Source organism: Heterodontus francisci, chromosome 5, assembly GCF_036365525.1.
Source record: "Heterodontus francisci isolate sHetFra1 chromosome 5, sHetFra1.hap1, whole genome shotgun sequence".
In the NCBI taxonomy this organism is placed as follows: domain Eukaryota; kingdom Metazoa; phylum Chordata; class Chondrichthyes; order Heterodontiformes; family Heterodontidae; genus Heterodontus; species Heterodontus francisci.
Window position 1 is genome coordinate 113,474,113 of NC_090375.1, and position 27,959 is coordinate 113,502,071.

Below are 27,959 nucleotides of genomic sequence, written 5' to 3' on the forward strand. Positions count from 1 at the left end.
TATGCACAAATATACTGTGCATCTCTATATATAGCGAGGAGAGGGAGTGCAAGTCAATATGCTCAAAACCTTGCATCTAATACACTTCCTGTGTTGTGGTTTGATTGTCATGCTGTTTTGATCATACCTTGGTGTGGTAAGTGGAATTATTTTTAGCTTTGAAGTTTGCATAGGTTTATCTACTTTTCTTCATACTTAAGTTCGACCCTTCCAGAAACTAGGTAGCACTGTGAAACTTTACTACTTTCTTGCTCATTTGCCACAGAATGGCTCAGAAGGTTCCCCATCACGGGCCTGATTTTGTTGAGCTCCCGACATTGGGCTCCGTGGCAGGGGGAGGGGCCAGATGATCGCAGCAGCCCACCATGGGGCCCAACGCTGGGATTGCTGGGTCCAATCATCCCAGTTGCGGTGAGGCTCTGTGTCAGTGACCCTGCCGCTCGGCGACAGCCGGCACTCCTGCGCCTTCACTTTAGCTTCCAGGGAAAGCTGACGCCACCGAGGTGGGGAAGGCGTAAAATTAAGATTTTTAGTGTAATGGAGAGGGGCGACGGGAGGGGGGGGGGGGGGGGGGGGGGGTCAACTCTGCATTTTTAGTGTGGAGTTGGAGGAGAGGGGTGACCTCTGCACTTAGTATAATTGGGGAGGGGAGTGTGGGGGGAGAAGTAAACTATTCAATTGAAGTGTTTTTTTGGGGGGTGGTCTAACTAGGCTACCATTTATTTTCTATGTATTGGTGGGGGCTGATGGGTCACATATTTAGTGTAGTGGTGGGCAGGGGGGAGCGGGGGCAGGGTTTCTGGGGTTAAACTTTGTACTCACTGTGCAGGTCTGGCAGCCCTTCAAAAATGGCACCACGTCTGCACAAAGACAGCTGACGCCGTTACCGGCGATGCAGAGCCCGCCCCTGCCATGTGCTTTTGCGGGGGGGGGGGGGGGAAAAGACGCCCTGCATATGAAAATGGCGGCACGTGGCCTGCGTGTGTGGGCCGCCATTTTTTCCGCCCACCGCCGCATTATATTGGTCATCTCCTCCCTCCTTGATAGTCATCACAGCAGACTGCCACATTCTCATCTACCAACCATCGCCCACCTACCCTACTTTAGCTCACACATCTGCACACCTGCCACCCAATTAACAATGCTTGCTGTGAACCAGTGATACTATGACTACGTGTTTTTAAAAAACATATATGAATATACATATATTCATATGCAAGCAAAAGGAACATGTCCAGGTGTTGCGCCTTTTTTGAATTAAACAAAAGCATGGGGGACAATAGTTCCTTGGTGCATTCTCCATGGCAACGCCTTGACCAATCAGGGTCAACCTGCCAATCAAACAGCACCCTTTTCTCATGCAGTATAAATAGCTGCTCCCTTTGAAATTTGACATTCTTGCATCTATCCTTATGAGTACAAGTCAAAAAGCTTCAAAAGCATCAGCAATATTCAAGTTCTGCTCTACCAAGCAACTATATGTTTTTAAAATCTAAGGGGGTGATTTTCTACAGGGTTTCCCCTGATTACCCACTGTAATTTCAATGGAAGAGTTACAGAAATCCCAGAAAGCATCAAAATTGTTTATTTACACAACTTTTTTTGCATTTCCATGGTTCTTCCATCAATGTTTCAGCGGATGAATGAGAGAAAGAATCCCATGGAAATTCACCCTTTAAAATTTAATTTACTGACTCAGCCCAGGGAAATGGATTTAGTTTTTTTTAAGTTTCAAGGAGAGATTTGGACTTGAATATGGAAACAAATAGCTGGGCTAAATGAAACAGCGTACATCTTAGAATGGGAAGGGGGCATTCAATAAACAGGGGCTAAAGTTGGAGCAATAGCATAGCAGTCTCTGTGGAAAGCAACGGTAGTGCTTAAGCAAAAAGGAGATAGCAGAAAAGATGCTGAGATCAGAGAGCGAAGTGCTGTAGCAAAGATAAACCAAAGCAATTAGGACAAATGGATGCAAGTTAAGAAGAGGGTAGAGTCACAGAGTGACAGCATAGCAATGATAATTATACTGAATAGTGTGATATAGTGCAAAGGGGTAAGTTAGCCAAATCTAATTGAATTGTAACCACTTTCAAGCACATTACCTCCCCACATAAATGACCTGTCATCTCCTGAAAAGGGACAGTCAAAATTAGACAATAACACAGACAGAAGCTAAACAGCATGCAGAGAGAAAAAAAAAGCCAACATGAAGGTTAAGTAACCGAAGCAATTCTGACTCACCAGAGTCAGTGCTGTAGAAGATCCAGAGCATGAGAGTGAGAGTAAGGAAGAGACTGGTATAAATAGATAGGAATGTTCTGATTGATGAGCGGAGTCACAAGACAAAAAGAGAATAGCTGCATGACTCACCTAACATACGAATGTACAGAGCAGTCTGATCTGAGCTTTCATAGGATATTGCTCCTCTTCTCTGGAAAAAAAGAGATCACAGAAGTTGTTACTTTTCAAGATAGAGTTCAACTCCAAAAAAACAAACAGAGGTTGCTTCTCAGCAAGGCAAAAAAAAAAGGCACATTCATACTGTACTGCAAAAATATGTTTTTCCTTTTTAAATAGGCTAGAAGAAATACATAGTTTTGTGCAACAAGATGACATTCGAAGAGAGTTGGCTTTCATTTGAGAATGATTTGACTGGAAGACAACTGTTAATAAAGCACCAATGATGATGAGTCAACTCCATGAGTGCAAACTGATGCAAGAACTCAACAGGAACAGAAATTGGCCATTAAGTCCCTCAAGCTTGTTCTGGTATTTTATAAGATCATCTCAGCTCCATTTGCCCATTTTTACTTCATCTCTCCTAAAATTTTTACTTAACAAAATCTGTTGACCTCAAGTCTTGAAAATTCTGTTAGACAAGGGTAATAATGGATATGGAACCAAGGTGAGTAAATGGGGTTAAGAGTTAAGAGGTAGATCAGCCATGATCCAACTGAATGGTGGAACAGGTTTGAGGGCTGAAAGGAACCTAGGAATAGCAGGCCAATGACAAGGCATTCACATCCTTCATGAGGTTCAATGCACAAAATGAACATGTGGGATCTGACCAAGATTCTTCCAGAGGCATACCCTCCTCCCCTTTGTATTCCACCCTCTTGCGATAAAGACTAACATTGTAATTGTACATTAGCTTTAGTGATTTGTGTACTAAGACACCAAAATCCCTTTGATCCTCCAGTCTCTAGTCACTTGCCATTTTATCAAAGTGGATTGCCTTATACTTCTGCACACTGAATTCCATCTGCACAATTTTGCCCACTCACTTGAACCGTCTACGTCTCATTGTAACTTCTAACATATCGCCATGCAAACTTGGATGTGAAAAGCTAAGTAAGGCCAGAGTACAGATCCTTGGGGAATACCTTGCTACATTCCCTTTATTCCTACTTGCAGTCTCCTACCTCCCAACCAATTATCAACCCAAATTCCAAGGATATCTCAAATTCTATGCATTCTCTTTTTTTTGGTATTACTCGCTCGTGCGAAACCTTATGAAATGCCTTTGGAAGTCCATATAGACAACAACATCCATACGCAGTCACTATCTACTATGCTAGCGACCATCTCAAAAAATAAAAAACTTGGATTTATATAGCACCTTTCAGAAGCTCAGGACATTCCAAAATGCTTTAAAGCCAACGAAGTACTTCTTGAAGTATAGTCACTGTTGTAATGTAGAAAATGCGGCAGCCAATTTGTGCGCAGTAAGCACCCATATACAGCAATGTGATAATGGCCAGTTAATCCGTTTTTGTGATATTGATTGAGGAATAAATGTTAGGCACCAGGGATACCTCCCCTGCTGTTCTTCAAAATAGCCATGGGATCTTTTATCTCCACCTGAGGGGGTTGAACATCTCATCCAAAAAACAGCACCTCTGACAGTGCAGCACTCTCTCAAATACTGCACTGGAGTGTCAGCCTAGATTGTTGATCTCGGGTCCTGGAGTAGGACTTGAATCTTCTGACTCAGAGGCAAGAATACAACCAACTGAGCCACAGCTGACACAAAACTCATCTAGACTAGTCAGCCATCCCTACACAAATCCATGCTCTTTAATCATTCCAAGTTTGTTTAAATGCTCAGTCACTTTGTCCCTGGTGGTAGATTCCAGTAACTTCTCCACAATGGAGGTTATACTGCCAAGTCTGTAGTATGCTGCTTTTTCCCTCCTGTGCCAGTCATGGCTCAGTGGCAGCACTCTCACCTGTTGTGGGGTTCAAGCCCCACTTGAGATATTTGAGCATTAAACCTAGGCTGATACTTCAGTGAAATACCGAGGGAGTGCAGCACTGTTGGAGGTGTCATATTTTGGATTAAACCGAGGCCCCTTCTATCCTCTCAGGTGAACATAAAAGATCCCATGGCACTATTTGAAGATTAACCCTGGCCAATATTTATTCCTCAAACAACATCACTAAAACAGGTCATCTGATTATTATCTCATTGCTGTATGTGGAATCTTGCTGTTCTCAAATTGGTTACATGTTTCCTACACTATAACAATAACTACACTTCAAAACGGGGGAAAGTGACTGACTGCATAGCTCTGTGAAGAGCCAACATTGACTCAATGGGCTCAATGGATTCCGAGCCTCTGACCTGCTCTTGTAGCCACGGTATTTATATGGCTACTCCAGTTCAGTTTCTGGTCAATGGTAGCCCCTAGGATGTTGATAGTGGGGGATTCAGCGATCGTAATGCCATTGAACGTCAAGGGGAGATGGTCAGATTCTCTCTTGTTGGAGATGGTCATTGCCTGACACTTGTGTGACGCGAGTGTTACTTGCCCCTTATCAGCCCAAGCCCAGATATTGTCCAGGTCTTGCTGCATTTTTACACGGACTGCTTCAATATTTGAGTCGTCGCAAATGGGCTGAACATTGTGCAATCATCAGTGAACATCCTCACTTCTGACCTCATGATTGAAGGAAGGTCATTGATGAAGCAGCTGAAATGGTTGGGCCTAGGACACTACCCTGAGGAACTCCTGCAGTGATGTCCTGGAGCTCAGATGATTGACCTCCAACAACAACAACCATCTTCCTTTGCGCTAGGTATGACTCCAACCAGCGGAGAGTTTTCCCCGATTCCCATTAACTCCAGTTTTGCTAGGGCTCCTTGATGCCATACTCAGTCAAATGCTGCCTTGACATCAAGGGCAGTCACTCTCACCTCACCTCTTGAGCTTAGTTCTTTTGTCCATGTTTGAAACAAGGCTGTAATGAAGTCAGGAGCTGAGTGGCCCTGGCGGAACCCAAACTGAGCATCAGTGAGCAGGTTATTGCTAAGCAAGTACCGCTTGATGGCACTGTTGATGACACCTTCCATCACTTTACTGATGATTGAGAGTAGGCTGTTGGGGCAGTAATTGGCCGGGTTGGACTTGTCCTGCTTTTTGTGTACAGGACATACCTGGGCAATTTTCCACATTGCAGGGTAGATGGCAGTGTTGTAGCTGTACTGGAATAGCTTGGCTAGGGGCACGGCAAGTTCTGGAGCACAGGTCTTCAGTACTATTGCCGGAATATTGTCAGGGCCTGTAGCCTTTGCAGTATCTAGTGCCTTCAGTCGTTTCTTGATATCACGCGGAGTGAATCGAATTGGCTGAAGTCTGGCATCTAGGATGCTGGGGACTTCAGGAGGAGGCCAAGATGGATCAACTCCGCACTTCTGGCTGAAGATTGTTGCAAATGTTTAGCCTTATCATTCACACTGATGTGCTGGATTCCCCCATCATTAAGGAAGGGGATATTTGTGGAGCCACCTCCTCCACTAGCTGCCAACCACTTTCCACCTTTCCCATACATGTCAATCATCCATTAACACACAGCCAATGTTTCAGGCCACTATCTAGGTTGTCCATGTTTGTGAACAAAAATCAGCCCAACTTTTGACTTGCCACCACTGTACCATTCTAGGGCTCCGATCTCCTGTTATTGGCAATTTTGAACTCTGTTGCACTGGAAGGAGCTCTCCTGAGATCAGACATTTCCATGCAGTGGGTGGCTGTGCTCAAAATTGGAGCAACAAATCCAACAGCATTTGCAACGCTCAAAAGTGGCACAAACTGGGGGAGAGGGAAGAGCAGCTAGGGCAAAAAAAGGAATGCCCGGAGAGTGGAGCAGGAATGAAGAGGGGGAAAGGGAATGGGGTGAAAAAAAATCAAGAAAATGCCAAAGATCAGAACAGAGCAAAGGAACAAAAAGAGGACGAATAGTGCTTGAATGAACTAGTGGTGTTAGTGAGGGAAAAAAAGTGCTTGTGAAAGGGGAGGTGGAGTTGGAAGGCAAGCAAGTCAGTGTAAACTGTGCTGGAGGGGACAGCCACTCTGAATTGGAGAGAGGGAGATTCCACCTAGTGAAGTCTGGAAAAGATTGACGGGCAATTTCTTAGGAGCCACTTTCACTGTGCTGCCGTACCTTAATCAGAAACCCTGTTTATGCACGTTGTTATGACCAGGTGAGAAACAAGTCTAGGGTTCGCTTTCAGCCCTCACGTGGTCTTACTGTAACAGGATCTTATTTTTACATACACCGTGTTTTTAGCTCCCCCTTGGTGAATCCTTGTTCACTGCTTTCCAATTATAAGGCAAAGAAACCAGCACAAACAGGTTTTCTTAGGTTTAAAGAAGAAAGCTGCAATTTTATTAAACTTAAACTCTAATTCGGTCGATGCCTACGGATACACGATGCACCCACGCTAGCATGCATACACGATACACACATGCAAATAGAGACAGAAAAGAGCAGAAGAAAAATAAAGTGGAAAGGTTTGAGGCAATGTCTGAAGAGTTGTTGTTATGGTTTTTCGAGCTTACTGTAGAATCCCTGATTGTAGGCAGATAATGCTTTTTGTTGGGGCCCAGTATTCTTCTTAAACCTTGTGCACTGTAGGAAACTTTTCTCTCTTGGGGTTCATGTGTCTTCAGTGGGTTTCAGTTCCCAAGAGAAAGAGAATGAAGCAGGCAGGAGAGGCTGTGGTGAGCCAGCCAGGAGAGGTCTTTTCAATCCAGGAGCCCAAACTCACAGTTCAAAAAAAACCAGACTGCCAGGCAGGTTAGTCAACTGGTCCGACCATGTTTTATTATGGATTGTATTGGAGCAGGGGTAGCTCCTTTGTTCCCAAACACTGTCTGTTAATATGCAAAAATGTTTTTTCAGCCAGTAGTCTGGCAACCCCTTATCACAGGCCTTCTCTTCTTCGCAGTAACAATTTGAAATGTAATGTCCATGTGGCGAAATTAATGTGCCTCATTCTTGGCAGGTGGGGACCTGCATGACATCTCCACACCCAGGGGAATGAAATGTGATTTCAGAAATGACACATTTCATTAAAAGGGTTGAGAGAAAATATATGATACAGTAAACCATGCATTTCTCTCATTCATTTCCATTCATTCATAAATCCTAAAACTTGATAAAATTGTCTTTTCTTGGTGCCAGTACTGCTTTAATTTCCCCTTTTTGGATCCCAGTAACCATGTGGTTCTTTGGGGAAGTTTTCTTTCGTTCACCCATTTCCATGACTGCCTAGAGCCTTTGTTCCTATTGAGGTCTGCCAAGGTGGGGGCAGGGGTGGGGGTGGGGAGAGAGAGAGAGAAAGAGAGTCGGATTTAATTAGCCCGATTGGAATTTTTCCTGAGTGAGTCAGTATGGGCAGATCTATCCTGAGCTCTCTTTCAGTGCTTTGCTGAGTCATGCAAAGGCTTTTGACTTCAGGGAATGGGTGTTTCCCTTTTCTCTGACGGGGGGGGGGGAGGATTCTTTGCTAATTTCCCCTTTGTCCCAGAGGACACTCCTGCCTGCAGGTATTTGTGCAGACTCTACAGCACGCCCCTGTGACACTTCGGCTAGGTGAGGCATCACCCTCACGGTTTCCCTGTCCCCTACAGGTCTCTCTTTGTCTCTGCAGGTTCCTGTAAATGCTGTTAGCAACTCTGGTAGGGTGCTTCTGGTAGGGTGCTTCTGGTGTCTGCATTTATATGGGAGGATGTGGAGTCTAACCTTTCACATTTTTCAGGGTTGGCTGACCGGACAGTCATCCGAGATTCCTCCCGGACTTCCTTTAACCTGCCCTCTTGGTCACTTAGGACAAGAGGGCATAGCCTCAAGATTAGAGGGAGCAGATTTAGGACTGAATTAAGAAAGAACTTCTTCACCCAGAGGGTTGTTAATCTATGGAATTCCTTGCCCAGTGAAGTAGTTGACGCTTCTTCAGCAAACATCTTTAAAGCTAAGGTAGATATCTTTTTGAACACGAGTCCACGAAAAGATCAGCCATGATCTTATTGAATGGCGGAGCAGGCTCGAGGGGCCGGACGGCCTACTCCTGCTCCTAGTTCTTATGATCTTACTCCCCTTCTGTTTCTAAACTTTTGCCAGCCTTATGCCTGCCTGTCCTCTTCTGTTCTCGACAGAGATCCCTTAAAGTTCACCAGCCCTCTGCTGGAGGGTCCTCCCAACATTGGTACAGGACTTAGGGGTTGCAGGTTTCACTGTAGGTTGGGGTTTCCCCTCAACCTGGCACATGTGGCAACTCCTGTAGTACTCCACCATATCTTTGTGGAGTTCTGGCCAGTCAAACTGCTATCGTATGCGGGCTTTGGTCTTTCGTATACCAGCATGTACAGCCAATGTGGTCTCATGGGTTCTTCTTAATCTTTCTCTCCAGTACCTCTATGACACCACTAACTGGTGAACTACCACCCACTCCTTGCTCTCAGGTCTGTGAGGAGAACTCCATTTCCTCATCAGTACCTATTTCTTTAAATAGTAGCAATCAGGGACTCCCCTCTGCTTCACTTTCAGACTGGGCAGCCTGTGCTAACTCTCGCAATACTGGGTCGGTTCGCTGAGCCTCAGCTAGGGAAAATCCATTTAATTAATTCCCTGGGTCTCCTAACTTTCCAAAGAAAGTCCCGGACAGGCAGACCTCATGGTCATCTGCCTGCAGGGCCAATGCAGTCTCCTCTGGGGGAGCTGGTTTGATCATGGCCTGATCCACTACACATTTAGGGAGACTGCAGGGGACCATCTCCTGTCAAGGCCCTGTCTCTCTGACCTCCTGCGGTCTTTCTTTCACTACTTGGGGGCTACCACCTTCACCTCCGTCAGATCATCACCTAGGAGCAGGTCAACCGTGTCCACAGGCAAACTAGAGACAATCCCTACTGTCACCGGTCCCAAAACTAGGTCGCACTCCAGGTGCACCCGGTGTACAGGTACAGGCATTCACTGTCCTCCAATACATTCACCACCATTCTGATGTTCACTACACTTTCTGGGGGAAAGGTCAGCACCTTTCCCAGTAAAAGGGATGTAGTGGCTCCTGTGTCCGAGAATTACTATGGACTTGCTTGTCCGACTCGAGGGGTATGGGGTTACTTTCCCTTCAGACACAAAACTCTGATAGCCTTCAGGAATCCTATTAGCTTTTCCTGCACTGGCCGTAGTAAGGTTCCTGGGTTGCACTCTTACTGCAGTTAAAGCCACAGCTTGTTCAGCTGTGCTCTCCATCAGGGTCCTTTCTTCACTGAGCGGCTACGCCCTGATTAACCTTACCGGTTTTCCCTTTAGTTTCCAGCAGTCAGCTTTTAAATGCTCTGCTTTATTGCAATGGAAGCACACAAGGCTCCAGGTCTCACTTTTGCTCACAACACCTTCCTTTTTGGCTGAAGGAGGGCCCGTGTCTCCTGCTTTCATTTCTCTCCCAGGATTGCTTGGGCTTCTATCACCTTCCCACACCTTGTCCTTTTCGGATTTGTGGTGGTGACTAGGAAGGTTCTCCCCGTGAAACCGACTTATAAATTAAATTCATCAGCCAGAACGGCCGCTTGCCGGGCTCTCTGAACCCACTGCTCCTCTACATGGGTCTTTATGGAGAGTGGGAGAGTGTGTTTAAATTCCTGTAACAGAATTCCTTCTCTGAGATTCTCATAGCCGAGCTGTACTTTGAGCCCTCAGCCACTAGTCAAAAGCCAGCTTCTTACTTCTTTCAAACTCCAGATAAGTTTGATTCGCTTGCTTCTTGAGGGTTCTGAACTTTTGGCAAAAAGCTTCGGGTGCTAATTCATATGCCCCAAGGATACCATTTTTGGTCAGTTCATAATTTAATGAACTCTCATCTGATAACAGGGAATAAATCTCATGGGCTTTTCCAGTTAGCTTGCTTTGTAGTAAAAGAGGCCAGGTCTCAGCTGGCTATTTTAGCTGCCTTGCCAGTTTCTCAAAGGACACTAAAAAATGCCTCCATATCTTCCTCATTAAATTTTGAGATTAGATGAGCTAGTTTTAACAATTCTGTACCCAGCCCTGAATTACGTTCCTCCATATTGGCTGTGCTTTCACTGGGGTTACTCTGTCACCCACTAGTTTGCTAAGGCAAGCTGCCTTAACTCTCTTTCTTCGCATTCTTTCTGGAAGCTTCTTTCTCTCTCTCTTTTGTTCTCCTGTCTTTCATCACATTCCTTCTGGAAGGCTCTCTCTTTCTCCCTTTCCTGCCTCTCTCTCTCTTTTTCTCTTTCTTCTAATTCAAGTTTCTTCTATTCCAATTGTATCTTTGCTCACAATACCCTGTCGGAGTCTGCTTCTAACCCGGTTTCTATTTCTTCAGATTCAAGGGAAAAACGGTTGGCCACTAGCCTTAGGAGTTCAGACTTCCTAGCCTTGCCACATACAGTGATCCCACACTGCTCAGCCATTTTTCTCAACTCCTCCATAGACAGTGCTTTTAACTGATCCCAAGTTACTTCACTCCGGGTTGGAGAGCTACTAGCTTCAGTTGCAGACATGTTAGTATTCAATCACACACAACCACAAGAAAATCTGTATTAAAAACTTTTTTTTTTTAAATTAGGAGTGGGAAGCCAAATTGTTCCCAATTTCTCCGTGGGTCAATTCCAGACGCTAGCACCCAAATATCTGTTACGGCCAGGTGAGAAATAGGTCTAGGGTTCCCTTTCAACCTTCACCTGGTCTTACTCTAACAGGGTTTTATTTTTAGCTCCCCCTTGGTGAATCCTTGTTCACTGCTTTCCAATTATAAGGCAAAGAAACCTGCACAAACAGGCTTTCTTAGGTTTAAAGAAGAAAGGTGAAATTTTATTAAACTTAAACTCTAGTTCAGTTGGCGCCTACGGATACACGATGCCCACACTAGCATGCATACACGATACACACATGCAAATAGAGACAGAAAAGAGCAGAAGAAAAATAAAGTGGAAATGTTTGAGGCAATACCTGAAGAACTGGTTACAGTTCTTTGAACTCACTGTAGAATCCTTGATGGTAGACAGATCTTGCTTTTCGTTGGGGCCCAGTATTCTTCTTAAACCTTGTTCACTGTAGGAGACTGTTCTCTCTCAAGGTTCATGTGTCTTCAATGGGTTTCAGTTCCATGAGAAAGAGATGGAAGCAGACAGGAGAGGCTGTGACATGCCAGCCAGGAGAGATTTTATCAATCCAGGAGCCAAGAGCTTTCTGCCCAAACTCTCAGTTCAAAAAAAACCCAGACTGCCAAGCAGGTTAGTCATGTGACTAACTGGTCTGACCATGTCTGTTTGTGGATTGTATTGGAGCAGGGCATAGCTCCTTTGTTCCCAAACACTGTCTGTTAATATGCAAAAATGTCTTTCCAGCCAGGAGCCTGACAACCCCTTGTCACAGGCCTTCTCTTCTTCCCAGCAAACAATTTGAAACTTAATGTCCATGTGACGAAATTAATGTGCCTCATTCTTGGCAGGTGAGGGCCTGCATGACAATGTAAACATGTTTCTGCCACTTCCATGAAATTATACTGGCATATTGGGAACAACCCTGAGGAAATCCTGACCATTCAACATCAACTGAGCCAGGCAGGATAGTGAGGATACAAGAAGCAGCACAGCTTAAATCTGGAAAGTCTGTGCAGTGCATTTTCTGAAATGCAGTAGGGGTCACGTCCTCAATGTCTGGAGCAGGCACAATTAGGTAGGTGTGGAATTTACTTTTTAGTTTTTCTTTCTCTTTGCCACAAGCCACAATGGGGACACTGACATAAAAGTGCTCCTTGAATTTTATAGCCAAGGCAAGACTTTTCTGTTGTGGAATCGAACAGCATAGTCACCTTCCAAAATGAAGATTATTGTTGATCACCTCTGGGGACTTTAGATTCTCACAATACAGATGGAGGCTATCGGCCCATTGCGCCTATACCGACTCTTTGAAACAGCTGTACCATTAGTCCCACTCCCCAACTCTTTACCCAAAGTCCCGCAAAAAAATTATAAGGCAGTGTTACTCCACTTGTCCGGGTAGTCTCTCCTGCACAGACAATGAGGGGCAATAAAAAATTCTGTTTGTTCCATAATTTATGTAGTAGTGCATAGATTGTAGCCATCCACAGCAGGTGTTCTAGCTCCTGTTCACACCAAGTTGTGGAAAACAGCTGATTTTGGGCTAGCTAAAGTCACACTCCACAAGCAACTCAACTTTTCTGTGCATGCACAGCAAAGATGAGCTCCAAGGGTTATAGGACATCTTTAACCATCTCAAAATAAGTCATTTTCTAATCCATCACACAAATACTGAACCTTTTTATTACTCAGTTCTAAAGACAATGAGCACTAGTGAGGTAGTGAGCAGAGAAACAGAGGTGTATCTATTGCCTCCAGGAACACTAAGCAAGTCACTCATTCTACTGTGCAATGAATGAGCCTATTTTGGTTGTCACTAAGGAAACAAAGAAATATGTGTTTCTGATAATGAAGATAAATGATTCCAGAAGCAAAGTTCTGACAACTTACCATTTGGTTCTCCCACAAGAATACTAATGATGGATCAAAGCCATATAAAAAATTCCTTCAAACCTTGTTTTGTACACAGATAAACATTTAAGCATACTGAGTATAAATTTAGATTGATGTTTTGCGTATAGCTGTTATTCCCTGCCATTGGGGTCTGGCTGTATTTTGGTTAGCACCTGCATTAGTTCACTTGAGATTGGTAGATTTTTGGACACTAATGGGATTAAGTGATATGGGGATAGTCCAGGAAGCTGGAGTTGGGGAAGATGATCAGCCATGATCATATTGAATGATGGAACAGGCTCAAAAGGCAGAATGGTCTGCTCCTGCTCCTATTTCTTATGTAACTTATATCATCAGTCTCATCCTGGAGTGCTTGTATAGCAAGTGTATTAAAAATAGAAACCATCTGTGTTAACAAACACTAAATTATGGGAAGTATTACACAGTTAAGTATAGGTAAGTCTTTAAAAAGAAATTAGGATAAGAATTCAAGGATTTCCACATTGCTGACACATTATTACCCAATTCTAAAAAGATGACCTCACAAAATTATCAATTGTGCTGCTAACAGTTTGACATACACTTGTTTAATTTTCAAATAGAAAAAAGCTTTCCAACCTACTTATAAAATGTGTCTCTTTCTCCTGGTTTCTGTCTCCCTTCTTACTCTCACTTTGCTCTGTCTCCTGTCCCTCTCTGTGTCTCCCTTCTTGCTGTTTCTCCCTCCTCTCCTAGAATTTTATCTTCCTTATGTGTTTCCTTTTTTCTTTCTCCTCCCTTTCTCACTTTATTTTGTTTCCTCACATTCTTGTTAATTTCTTTCTATCCTTTGCTATTTCAAATCTGCAATGCCATTTTTGCAGGATGACCCAAATAATGCTCACATTATAATATTGGTTCTTCATGTTACTGTGCAAACAGCCTATCCTTTTGGCAGTTAAATCTCAACTGAGTTTTTAGAATATAAACATTTAGTACTTTTCCCCTCGCCCTTCATAACAGCCCATTAGAATAAAAACAAAATCAACAAAGAATGAATCCTCTAGCAACTGGCAGCATTACCAAAACCATAGATAAGTTTACTACACGACATGTTTAATTAATTTTTGGAACACTGTCAATTACTTAATGGTACCCAATTTTAAAAACAGCTGAGCAGTCAATGTAGTTTGTGACAATGGGGTCAAGCACAACCAATGATCCCCTACTGGAAAGTGCACATCAACGGTCACTGATAACAGGATTTGTCTTGACTTTAACATCGCCCACCTTTCCCAGGTGGTGAAGCCAATTGCAGTGCCCCGTCCCTCCATAGAAATCTAGCTAACTCAGTAAAGCCTATGGATTTGACCCGGGGCCTTTGTGCTCTGCTTTACTCAATGCCACACATACACTTGCTTATCACGTAGACCATCAGATTTCTGAAATCCTATTCACGCTGTCATAATTTGTGACCTGAAATCAGTGTGCACCACCAAACTCATGGCAACACACCTGACTGCTCTGGAGTCTGACATCTAGTGCGCTGGACAGAGAGTTTTCTCATCTCCAGTATACAGAGCTGCCATTCTGAGCCATCCCATTAACAATTCATGCTTCAGCCAAAATTAATCCCCAATTAAAAAAAAGTCTGAGCTCTCCATTTTTCGTTTCAATTATTTTTAAAACGATTAAATTCAGGGATAAATTATTTTTATATGACCCCAAAAATCTTCATGTGGGGTGGGGAGGAAGAGACAACATTGGGAATAAAAGAGCTCAGTATCAAACAGAATTCCAAGGATTCACAGTTTGTTTCAGTCTGAGTGAGTGGCTGGAAAAAAGACTGAAATCAGTGCTTGGAGAAGCACGAGTTAATAAGAGACAGCCAGTATGGCTTTGTTAAGGCAAATCATGTCAGACTAACCTGATTGAGTAATTTTTAAAATTTTTTATTTAGAGATACAGCACTGAAACAGGCCCACCGAGTCTGTGCCGACCAACAACCACCCATTTATATTAACCCTACAGTAATCCCATATTCCCTACCACCTACCTACACTAGGGGCAATTTACAATGGCCAATTTACCTATCACCTGCAAGTCTTTGGCTGTGGGAGGAAACCAGAGCTTCGTGGACTAATCTTTGATGAATTAACGGAGAAGGCTGATGCAGGTAGTGCAGTAGATGCATATAGGGACTTTCAAAATGCATTTGATAAAGTAGCACTTAACAGACTTATTTGAAAATAGAAGCACTTAGGATTAAAGCTAGTTTTTTGTTTTTTTTTCTTCTTTTTCTTTTCTTTGGCCTCCTTATCTCGAGAGACAATGGGTATGCGCCTGGAGGTGGTCAGTGGTGTGTGAAGCAGCGCCTGGAGTGGCTATAAAGGCTAATTCTAGAGTGACAGGCTCTTCCACAGGTGCTGCAGAAAAATTTGTTTGTCGAGGCTGTTACACAGTTGGCTCTCCCCTTGCGCTTGTCTTTTTCCCTGCCAACTCTTTTCGACTCGCCACACTTTAGCCCCGCCTTTATGGCTGCCCGCCAGCTCTGGCGAACGTTGGCAACTGACTCCCACGACTTGTGATCAATGTCACAGGACTTCATGTCGCGTTTGCAGACGTCTTTAAAGCGGAGACATGGACGGCCGGTGGGTCTGATACCAGTGGCAAGCTCGCTGTACAATGTGTCTTTGTGGATCCTGCCATCTTCCATGCGGCTCACATGGCCAAGCCATCTCAAGCGCCGCTGACTCAGTAGTGTGTATAAGCTGGGCCGTCTCGAGGACTTCTGTGTTGGAGACACGGTCCTGCCACCTGATGCCAAGTATTCTCCGGATGCAGCGAGGATGGAATGAATTGAGACGTCGCTCTTGGCTGACATACGTTGTCCAGGCCTCGCTGTCATAGAGCAAGGTACTGAGGACACAGGCTTGATACACTCGGACTTTTGTATTCCGTGTCAGTGTGCCATTTTCCCACACTCTCTTGGCCAGTCTGGACATAGCAGTGGAAGCCTTACCCATACGCTTGTTGATTTCTGCATCTAGGGACAGGTTATTGGTGATAGTTGAGCCTAGGTAGCTGAACTCTTGAACCACTTCCAGAGCGTGGTCGCCAATATTGATGGATGGAGCATTTCTGACATCCTGTCCCATGATGTTCATTTTTTTGAGGCTGATGGTTAGGTCAAATTCGTTGCAGGCAGCCACAAACCTGTCGATGAGACTCTGCAGACACTCTTCAGTGTGAGATGTTAAAGCAGCATCGTCAGCAAAGAGGAGTTCCTTGATGAGGACTTTCTGTACTTTGGACTTTGCTCTTAGACAGGCAAGGTTGAACAACCTGCCCCCTGATCTTGTGTGGAGGAAAATTCCTTCTTCTGAGGACTTGAACTGAGGACTTAATACACATATACAATTCAAACAAAGGCTTAATATGCACTACTCACCATTAATGTGACAGATGATGTTGTTTATTTAAGCATTGGCGCATAATCTAGAACCATGAACTGTTAATGGGATGGCTCAGAATGGCAGCTCTGTATACTGGAGATGAGAAAACTCTCTGTCCAGTGCATTAGACATCGGACTCCAGAGCAGTCAGGTGTGTTGCCATGAGTTTGGTGGTGCACACTGATTTCAGGTCACAAATTATGACAGCGTAAATAGGATTTAATGAAATCTGATGGTCTACGTGATAAGCAGGTGTATGTTGAGTAAAGCAGAGCACAAAGGCCCCCAGTCAAATCCATAGGCTTTGCTCTGTTAGCTAGATTTTTATGGAGAGGATCCTGACCTATTTTTCTGGGCAGACTCCTAGCATGCTTGCCACAAGCAAAGTGGAGGCTGCTGCTGCTTGGGCCCAAAAATGCAGATGGTCTACATCAGGATTAGGAAGTAAAAGAAGCGGCTATGTTCAAACAAACATCATCTGTCACATTAATGGTGAGTAGTGCATATGATGCTATTGTTTGAATTGTATATGTGTATTAGATTTTGTACAATGCTTGGGCATTAAAGGGGTTAAAATATTAAACCTGTATGCTGATAGGGCTACATGTGCAGCTGGCAGATCGGAAGTGGGTACACAGTAAGAAGTTTGGGAACCTCGGATCTAGATACATTAAGCAACTTCCTCATCTCAATGCTTCCAGCATGACATATTTTGTTCCAATTTTGCAACCATTATTCTTTATGAAAAACAAAGCTTCAACAACAGCAGATCAGTACTGCCAGTAATGCTTGGTGTCCTGCAACTGCAATTAATAAAGCAATGAAAAGTTTGCCATTTGCATTACCAGAGACATCTTCATATACAATGGAAAATACTTCAAAATAATTACAAAACTGTGAAGTATTATAAACCTCATTTTTGTGATGACCTATGGGCTGAACTTTCCTCTGTTATACTTGAATGGCATGATAGAGGAAAATCAAGAAAAATGAGGTCAGGAAGCATGCTATTAGATGGCACTTGTCCCCTTCCTCAAGTCCACTAACCTTTATTCGGGCTCAGCTCAGTCCAAGATCTAAGATTAAAGGTATCACTTAAATCTGGCATCTTTTACTTCCTAATCCTGGTGTAGACCATCTGTATTTTTGGGCCCAGGCAGCAGCAGCCTCCACTTTGCTGGTGGCAAGCATGCTAGGAGTCTGCCCAGAAAAATAGGTCAGGATCATGGCAGATGCAAGTCCAGCCTGGGCCTTCTTCCAGTAGAATAATCCATCAGTTGTGGAGTTGGTGGAAGGCAGTTGAGTAGTAATGCCAAAGGTTGTCAGCATACAAAGGGAAAATGACCATATAAATCATGCAGGTGAGGAAAAGGAGGGAGGTCAAGGTTATAACCTTGGGATAGATTTCAGAATATGTGTGTGTTGAGCAGAAGCCATTGATGGAGCTCTGCTAGGCAGGTATGAATGAGAACACACAGGGGCAGTCTTGTGAAAGCAAATCATGGAAATGAGGGGAGGATTTGGAGGAGCCCATAACAATCAACTGTGTTGAATGCCAATGATGGATGCTGGGTACAACCAACACAATTATTATTTATTTTAAGTAGTGCAATTGTGTTGCTGTAGACAGGGCAGAAACCAAACTGAAGAAATTCAGACAGGCTGTTAGTGAAGAGATAAACACAGAGCTACGAGGCAACAAAATACTGGAGAAGAAAAAAAGATGTTTGAAATCGAATGGTTAAAGACAAAGGGATCATGCTTTTGAAGGAGAGGTGGTGATGACTACAGTTTTGAAAGCTAGAGGAAAGCTGCTGCAGCAGAAGGAGCATTAGCAACATCAGTGAATATGGAGATGTGGGAAGGGAAAAAGGAAGAGAAAGAGAAGAGAAATTCATCTGTGAGCTGAAAGAGCCCATATAATTCCTTGAACAGGTGTTGGGAGGTGATGGAGTGCAGACAAGGAATAATAAAGAAAATTTTCAACTAGCAAGGCTGAGGTCATCCTTAATTTCTAGGATGATCCTGAAGTAATGGGAGAGAGGAAGGCACTGCATTGTTCAAGCTGGATTTGGCAGATCTGACAGTGGTGAATAATTCCAGTCATGCATAAAGTGTGCTCCAGTCTTCAAACTGAAAGGGTGCAAAGATGGTCACTGTATTGAGGGAACTGCAGGAATGAGAGAAAAGGTTTTCAATTTTTATGCTGCCTTGAAAAGCACAATAATTGGGCCAGAGATTCAAAAACAATGTTTCGCTTTGTTTCACTTTATTTTGGCTAACACTCCAATTCAGTACTAAGGGAATGAGTGCCACAGTGCCGGAGATGCCATCTTGAAGATGAGACATTAAACCTAAGTCTCACTTGCTCTGTCAGGTGGAAATCTCATGGCATTATTTCCAAGAAGAGGAGGGGAATTCTCTTCGGTTTCCTGGCCAATATTTATTCCTCAACTAACATCAAAAGCAAATTGCCTCATCATTACTTCACTGCTGTTTGTAGGATCTTGCCGTGCACAAAATTAGCTGCTATGTTTCCTACATAGCAACAATGACTTCACTTCAAAAGAACTTAATTAGCTGGAAAGCAGTTTGGGATGATTTGAGGACACAAAAGGCATTACATAAATGCATGTCTTTCCTTTTTTCAGAATCTGTAGAATTAAGAAAAAATTTAAAAAATTGTACACTTTAAATATTAATTCTACTATAATGGGCAAAAGGTAACCAGGGTTTAAACCCTAAACTAATCATGGGAATGTGCCCCCTACCCACTGTGTACATGCCCAATACTGTTTTTATGGCGATGGGTTGCTAGGCATTCATGTGTCCCATTTTGGAGAGATATTAGTAGATTAAGTGAATGGGTAAAACTGTGGCAAATGGATTTCAATGTAAGAAAATACGAGGTCACCCACTTTGGACCTAAAAAGGATAGAAGGTACTTTCTAAATGGTGAAAGGCTAAAAACAATGGAGGTCCAAAGAGACTTGGGAGTCCAGGTACATAGCTCGTCGAAATGTCAAACAGGTGCAGAAAATCATCTAAAAAGCTAATGGAATGCTATGCTTTATATCTAGAGGACTAGAATACAAAGGGGTATTGCTAAAGCAATGCAAGCCCTCGTCTGGTCACACCTGCAGTACTATGAGCAGTTCTGGGCACCACACCTTAGGAAGGATACACTGACCTTGGAGGTAGTGCAGAATGATACCAGCACTCCAAGGATTAAATTACGAGGATAGGTTACACAAACTAGGCTGTGTTCCCTGGCATTTAGAAGGTTACGGGTGATTTGTTTGAAATTTTCAAGATATTAGGGGGAACAGATAGGGTAGCTAGACAGAAACGATTTCTGCTCGTTGTGAGTCTTGAACTAGTCTAGAAATTAGAGCTAAAACTTTCAGGAGTGAAGATGTGAGGAAACATTTGGACCTTTCTTCCACAATCAGCAATTGATGTTAGGTCAATTGTGAATTTTAAATATGAAATTGATAGATTTTTATTAACCAAAAGGTATTAAGGGACATGGATAAAGGCGTTAGGTCGCAGATCAGCCATGGTCTCACAGAATGGCAGAACAGGTCTCAGCAGCTAAAAGGGCTGGTCCTATGTCCCTCTGAGAGACGGGACACTTAATTAACATTTAAATCCAGTTCTCACATTACAATTAGGAATCTGATTTAAATTTAAGAGCTGCCGACTGGGTTTCCCAGGCCTCGGGATACCTGGCAACAAAAAGGCGAGAGCTGCCAGCTTTTGTGGGCCAGGAGCAGCAGGAGAGCTGCTCGGGCCCCACAAGTGAACCTGCGTTCTCCCGCTCTCCCCCTCAAGTGAAGCTGCGATCTCCCGCTCTCCCCCATCACAATCATTCAACCCCCAATTCAACCCCCAATATCCAGCCTGCCCTGTGATTAGATCTCTTCATTCCTCCACCCTGGCCTGCCCTGCAATTGCCAGGGACCATCTACAGGTGCGATCTCCTGTTGGTTTTCTCGCCCAGCAGCCAGCCAGCTTGCCAATTTGGCCAGCTGGTGGGCCTGTTATGGAAGCAAAAAAAATTAGGTCCTGCTGTTAAATTTACCAGGTTTCTGCCCTTGCTACTGCACTTCCCTGCAAATATTAAAGCCAATGGTGCTTTTAGAAAATCAGCAGAAAATTGTGTTCTCCTAGGTATAATGGGCTCAAGGAAGACCTCAGAAGATAATTTTCCAACAAGGGAGATATATCTCCAGATCTTCAGAATATTTACAACAGCACCAGTTTAAGAGTTCAACTGTAAAGAATCTGTCTTAGCTAAGGAGTGCACTAAGGTGTTGGCTTTAACAGTAACTGGCTACAATTGGTGCTGTCCTTCTGCAACACATATTTGCAAAGGATAAAAGCCATTTTAATTTCATACCTTCTTTAAACAAGTCTTTTGAGGGAAGAACTCTGCCTTAAAGACTGAAACTAAAGGCAGTTTTTGAACAGTAAAAACTTAAAGCTGTTTTTCTTGTGATCAATGGCCAGAAGCTGTTTGCAGATCCAGGTATATTCTCTTGGACATAAGAACATAAGAGGAACACATCCATTCATCACCAGTATTAATGATGCCACATTGACAAAATGTCAGATATTTTTTCCAGCAGACCAACTCATTCTGTGAAATTTAATCCAACATTCACCATAGAGCCTTGGCCATAAGTAATATCCCATTTTGTTCTTCAATTCTTTTAGCATTTTTTCATGGAATTACTAGCCTTCATTTTACTGTATCTGACTTCTTGTTACATTTTTGACACAATTTCTGGAAAATGATCAGGGTAGAAACTTGCTTTTCTTCTCTTTAAACCAGAGCACCAAGGACAACTGTAGCATTCTGCTGACTGCCTCAGCTGAGATCAACAAACCTAACAAATTTAGGAATTAAATTTAGAACCTTCCTGGTCTATTTGGCTTAGATACTCACCAGATGAGGTGCCAGCTATTCAGGGGCATGAATGTGCTTCACCAATAGAGAGACACCAAGAGAGAGCTACACACTGACAGAGTGAAAGCACTGTACACTGAGAGAGAGAGAGAGAGAGAGAGAGAGAGAGAGAGAGAGAGAGATGCGAATTGACAAAGTGCCTTTACCCACTGAGCCTGTAGAGGGAGGCTCACTTTAAAAAAGGACTACTACTGTTGGGTTTGTGATCCATGCTTAGAGATTGTACGGCCCGTGAAGGTTTGCACCTGCGGGCTGAGTGCGTTAATACGATATTGTAACACATTTATTAGAACACTGTATAACTTAGTTGTTACGAGTGTAACAATTTTTGAAAGCACCTGGAATAAGGGGAAGGCCCTCTTTACCCCAAGGACATGTCTCTTCCAAATCTCTGCCATCACTATGTAAACTGAATTCTCTCTGCAAGGCGGTGGGCAACCTATTTAAATAATTAAGGCCCCAAGTAGGGATGATTTACAGGGCCCACTGGCATTTTGCTCGCAGGGGGAGCAGCCCCCTGCAGGGCCATCAGAGTCAGAGGCTCCATTCCCCCGAAGAGGGGGCTGCCTGCAAAGGTCACATTTGCAGACCAAACCCTGCTGCAGAGGGGCCTGCCTGCTTGGCCCCTTCTAAAAGCTTTAATTATCACCTCTCCGAGGGCACTTCCTTTCTTCTAACCGTCTCAGCAGCGCGCATCTCTCTTGGTGGGAGTTGCTTAGGCTCTGGAGCTGCCGGTTCTGTGATTGGGCCAGCAGCATCAGAAGCCCACCTGTTAATTATACATTAATTGTTTAATTATATGCAGTTGGAGGGTGTTTACTGGTGTCATACTTGAGCACGTATAAGGAGACACTTACTGAGACTGATGGAAGTTTGATTTGGGAGCTACATGTTTGTAATCCTTTTACTCTGAATGCAAGACTGAGTAAAGATTGGCTCCAGCATCATCCTTCAACAAGCTTTTGGGATTAGAACACCGCCTGCCGTCCTTCATTTGCCAGCGAGCTTGGAGGCAGCCAATTAGGAGGCCGCTTCCAGAAAAAAGATGCCTCCGTCTGGCTCGCAGCAACTGCAGGCTCGGGACCCCGATTTGGTCCCGAAGCCCACGAGAAAATCCAGCCCTCTGAATCTGAGCTCATTACCAGTATCTCCTTTGTTATCTCTTGGTCCTGCTCTCCTCGATTACCTCTCCCGAGTTTCCTTCACCCTTTCTACCAACAAGAGCAAGGGCTCCCCCTGCCCTATCCCCAAACTTGCACCTTTCTCTAGTTTCTCTCCTATCTCACCTCCAAGGTTTTGGGACAGGTTAACACCTGCCAAATCTGTGCTCATCTTTTATGCAACTCCCTGTTTGAATCTCGCTACTCTGGTTTCTACCCTCACCAAAACAGTCCTAACCACAGTCACAAATGACATCCTCTGCAACTTTCACCGTGGTGCATTATCCCTCCTTGATCTCCATATCCTTTACCATGGTAAGGAACACCATCCTATTCCAACATCTCTACCCCATGATCCAGCTTTCATACTCTTTCAATTAAATCATAGCCCAAGCTTCTCGAGCTATGTCTTCTCTTCCCATCATACATCATAGTCTCTGCAGGCCTCAAGATCTGTCCTTGACCCCCTACTCTCTTTAAAATAAAAGAAACATAGAAAATGTATGACTTCCAAGTCAACAGAGTGCCCCTTGGCGACATCATCTGCAGACATATACACAGCCTGTTTTCCTTAGCAGAGAGGTCAATAACCAGGGGATATAGATCTAAAGTAGCAGAAGGATTAGAGGGGAGTTGAGGAGAAATTTGTTCACCCAGAGGGTACCTGAAAGGGTGGTAGGGGCAGAAACCTTCATCGCATTAAAAAAAAATTTGGATATGCATTTGAAGTGCATAACCTACAAGGCTACAGACCAAGAGCTGGAAAGTGGGATTGAGCCGTTTAGCTCTTTATCAGCCGTTACAGACACGATGGACTGAATAGTCTTCTTCTGTGTCCTACATTTTCTACGTTTCTAGGTTTACTGTCCATTACAAAGACTTTCACCTCCAAAACATCATCTGTCTCCACCCCACCTCATGCTTATGGTGCTGAAACCCTCATTATGCCTTTAACAACTCCGACTCAACTACTACTAGCCTTCCCTGGTTGGTATCTCCATTCTCAATCCTCCGTTCATCCAAAACTCTGCTGACCATTGTGCTATCCTGCACCAAATCCTACTTAGTTATCACCCCTGTCCTTGCTCACTTACATCTCCCAATGTCTCAAATTTAGAATTCTCATACTTGCGTTTAAAACCCTTCATAACCTTGCCTCTAGCTATCCTCCAGCCCTATAATTCTCCCAACTCCAATCTTTCCCTTTGACTTTGGCCTGTTATGCAGCCCCTCCTGCCTTTGTTTGACCATTGTCGGTCATGACCTCAACTGTCTGTGGAATTTGCTCCAAAAACCCCTCCACTTTTTTTTTTAAACCTCATTTTCCTTCTTTAAGAGCTTTGTTAAAGCCCAAAAACACTTTGACCAAAGTTTAAGCCACCTCTCCGTATATTTCCTTTGTTTAGGTCTACACTTTTGTCTGATTTATACCTCTGAGTTCTATGTTAAAGGCATTATATAAATGCAAGTATTTTTTGTTCTTGTTTTTAATCAGTATGAAAGTAGAACATTTTGTGGCTCTGGTAAGACTTCAGGGAAATAAAGTTTTTTTCCAATTGGACAATGGGCCATACTAAGCCATACTGCAGAAAAACAGTAGAGACTACCCTTTACTGTTCAAGTCCACTAGTCTCATTTGTCTTGTTTGGAAAGATCTTCCAGTTATTTACTATGTACACCAATTTTGGGGGAGGTTGCATGTCCACAAGTTTCTGACAATATTAATTTAAAAAGAAATAGCCAAAATAAAAATAATCCAACATGCATAAATATCCTCAACTTGCACTGAATAGATCCCCAAAAGATAGTCTGACTCTCCTGTACAACATGCAGCAGACTTCACAAATTACCCATCATTAAACTGAGCATTTTGCAGATATTAATCAGCAGTGCAAATATAGCAGTCAACACTCAATTGTTCTAATTTGCGGGAACAAAGTGCAACTCTTAGTGCAATCAGCTCCTAAAATCTGACAAGAATTACGCAATTATTCATTACCAGCACCAAGCATGACCATCTCATCTTGCCTTTTACCAAAAAAATTAAATATGCAAGCATCGAAGTTGACAATTCGTAACATGCAAATATGGACAAGACTAAGGTGGAGTCCAAAGCCGAAAATTGGAAAGAGTAACAGAAAGTGATTCAGTTACATCCGACTTGAATTTCAAAAATTACTTAAATTCTAGGATGACAAAAGAAACGAGGAAGGCAACAACACTAAAGACATGAGAAATGTTGATAACTTAAAAAAAATACAATGGCAGAGCACTCAAGACTCATTGTGCAATCAATCTTCGCATGCACTCTGTACAGCTGTAGCATCAGTGCATAGTAGAATCTTAGAATCACATAATGGTTACAGCACAGGAGGCCATTTGGCCTTTCGTGTCCGTGCTGGTTCTCAGTAAGAGCAACTCACAAAGTCCTACTCCCCCATAGCCCTGCAAATTTTTTCTCTTCTGATTATTATCCAATTCTGTTTTGAATGCCTCAATTGAATCTGCCTGCATCACACTCACAGGACAGAATTTTACACCCCACAGGAGGGCATCAAATCGGGTGGGGGATGGGCGGCGATGGTGCAAGCATGTTACCTACCTGCTTCCGCTGGTATTTTACCAGTGGCAGGGGAGGAAATGGGCAGCACCCCCACCCCCCCTTGGGTCAGTTGAGGCCCTTAAATGGCTAATCGATGACCATTTCAAGGCCTCTTCCTGCCGCCACTGGAGGGAGGGGAGTGCGGAGGTGGGCGATGTCATGTGGCAACCCCTGACTGCGAGCTGGGGGGCCATCTTGTTCCGGCACTCTGTGTCCCATGGAGGGCCCTTCCCCCACTGGCAAGGGTCGCCCCTGCTTGAGGATCCCCACCCACCCTCACCGGGGCCTGCCTCACTAGCCCCGGCGAGCCCGCTCCACTTACGTTTACTACAGAGCTCCAGCATTTCTCCTGGTCCTGGGACTAATGCCTCTCAGCAGTGACCACCGTTCCTGGTAGCGCTGCTGGGACTGAAGAACTGCCAGCCCTCTGATTGGCTGGCAGAGCTTGGAAGCGGGACATCCTGCCTCGGGTGGGGGGGCAGAAGCCACAACCTCAGGCAACTAATTGCCTGACAACCATAAAATCTGGTCATGATTTCCAGTGCCGGCAGAGGCGGGCTCACTCCCGACTTTCCAGCCTGTTTGGTGGGGGGTTCACCACCTCCACAGTAAATCCCGACCTCAGGCAGTGCATTCCAGATCCCAACCACTCCCTGCGTAAAAAAAAACTTTTGCTCATGTTGCCATTTCTTCTTTTGCCAATCACATTAAATCGGTGTCCTCTGGCTCTTGATCCTTCTGCCAACGGGAACAGTTTCTCCCCATCTACTCAGTCCAGGCCTCTCATGGTTCAAATCTTCTCTTAATCTTCTCCAAGGAGAACAGCCTCAGCTTCTCCAATCTATCCATGTAACTGAAGTTCCTCATCTGTGGAACCATTCTCGTGAATCTTTTCTGCACCCTCTCTAATGCCTTTACATCAAGTACACTGCCGAGAACTGGACACAATACTCCTATTGAGGCCAAAAAAGTGTATTGTACAGGTTTATCATAATTTACTTGCTTTTGTACTCTATGCCCCCATTTACAAAACCCAGGATCCTGTATGCTTTATTATCTCAACCTGCCCTGCCACCTTCAATGATTTGTGCACATATACCTACAAGTCTCTCTGCTCCTGCACCTCCTTTAGAATTGTAGCTTTGCTTTGCAATGATGCTCCAGTCATAATGTAAAAGCAGCTTGAATTAAGAGTTGAATTAAAGGTTCTTGGCGAGAAAGAATCTTGACTCAGAAGATCATGAAGTAGAATCAGTATGGGTGCAAATTAGGAATAAAACGCTGGTGAGAGTAGTTTACAGACTTTCGAACAGTATTTATATACTGTTGGACATAGCATTAAAGAAGAAATTATTGAAACAAAGGCAATATAATAATTGTGGGGAGTTTAATCTTCATATCGATTAGGACAATCAAATTGGAAAGGGTGGTCTAGAAATTGAGTTTGTAGAACGTTTTTGTGGCAGTTTCCTGGAGCAATACATTGTGGAACTGACTAGGGAAAGAACTATTTTCGACACAGTATTGTGCAATGAGACAAGGTTAATTAATAATGTCGTAGTAAAAGATCGGCTAGGAAATAGTGATCAAAATGCCACTGAATTTCATGTTGGGTTTCAAAGTGAATACTCCATCCCAAACAAGAATCTTAAACTAATCAAAGCCAATTACATAGGTATGAGGGGAGAACTGACTAAGATTGATTGGGTAAATAGATTAAAAGGTATGGTGGCAAATAAACAGTGAGAAACATTTATAGAAACAATTCAAAATCTTCAACAAAATATATTCCATTGAAAAGCAAAAACTCAGCAAGAAAGACCCATCTGTGGCTCACACATGAAGTTAAGGATAGTATTAGATTAAAAGAAGAGGTTTATAATGTGGCAAAGAACAGTATAAGTCTGAGGATTAGGAGTGTTTTAGAAACCAACAACGGGCCACCAAAAAATTGAGAAAAAGGGAAAAATAGAATGAGTGTAAACGAGCCAGAAATATAAAATCACTTACAATTTATTTTTGTAAGTATATATAAAGGGAGAGAGCAAACGTTGGTCCCTTAGAAACAAAGACAGGAGAAATCATCATGGGGAATCAGGAAATAGTAAAGGCGTTAAACAAATATTTTGTGATGGTCTTCACAATAGAAAACACAAGTTGCATACCAGAAATAGACAGTAACCAACAGGCTAAAAAGAGTGAGGAAATTAAGGTAATTAATATCAGCAGAAAAAGAGTATTGGAGAAACTTAATGGACTAAAATTCAACAAATCCCCAGGACTTGATGGCCTACATTCTAGGGTTCTAAAAGAGATAGCTGCAGAAATAGTGGACGTGCGAGTTATGATTTGCCAAAAATTCCTTAGATTTGGGAACGGTCCCGTCAGATTGGAAATTGGCAAATGTAACACTGCTTTTCAAGAAAGGAGGGAGACAGAAAACAGCCAGTTAGCCTATCAGTCATTGGGAAAATGCTGGAAACTATTATTAAGGAAGTCTTAACAATGTATTTAGAAAAGCATAGTAATGATTAGAACAAGTCAACATGGTTTTACAAAAGGGAAATCCTGTTTGGCAAATTTGTTAGAGTTTCTTGAGGATAGAATCATAGAATCCTAGAATATGGTTTATGGCACAGAAAGAGGCCACTTAGCCCATCGTGTCTGCGTCAGCCAAAAAACAAGCCACTCAGCATAATCTCATCTTCCAGCATTTAGTCCTTAGCCCTGCAGCTTAGGACACTTGAGGTGCATATACAGACACCTTTTAAATGAGTTGAGGGTTTCTGCCTCTACTAGCCTTCAGGCAGTGAGCTCCAGACCCCCATCACCCTCTAGGTAAATAACGTTTTCCTCATCTCCCCTCTAATCTTTCCATCAATCACTTTAAATCTATGCCCCTCAGTCACTGAGCTAAGGTAAATAGGCCCTTCACATCAACTCTATCCAGGCCCCTCACAATTTTGTACATTTCAATCAGAT

At 43.4% G+C, this 27,959-nt stretch overlaps 1 protein-coding gene across 5 annotated transcripts in view; it reads right to left on the minus strand.

Annotated features, from left to right (window-relative positions):
• pde7a (phosphodiesterase 7A) overlaps positions 1 to 27,959 on the minus strand; it is a 159,116-nt gene that overhangs the window by 63,628 nt on the left and 67,529 nt on the right. For all 5 annotated transcript variants that reach the window (XM_068031917.1, XM_068031914.1, XM_068031915.1 and 2 more), the window contains one exon: positions 2,371 to 2,431. In XM_068031917.1, the coding sequence (XP_067888018.1) occupies positions 2,371 to 2,431 (61 nt within the window). The remainder of the gene's footprint in view (positions 1 to 2,370; positions 2,432 to 27,959) is intronic.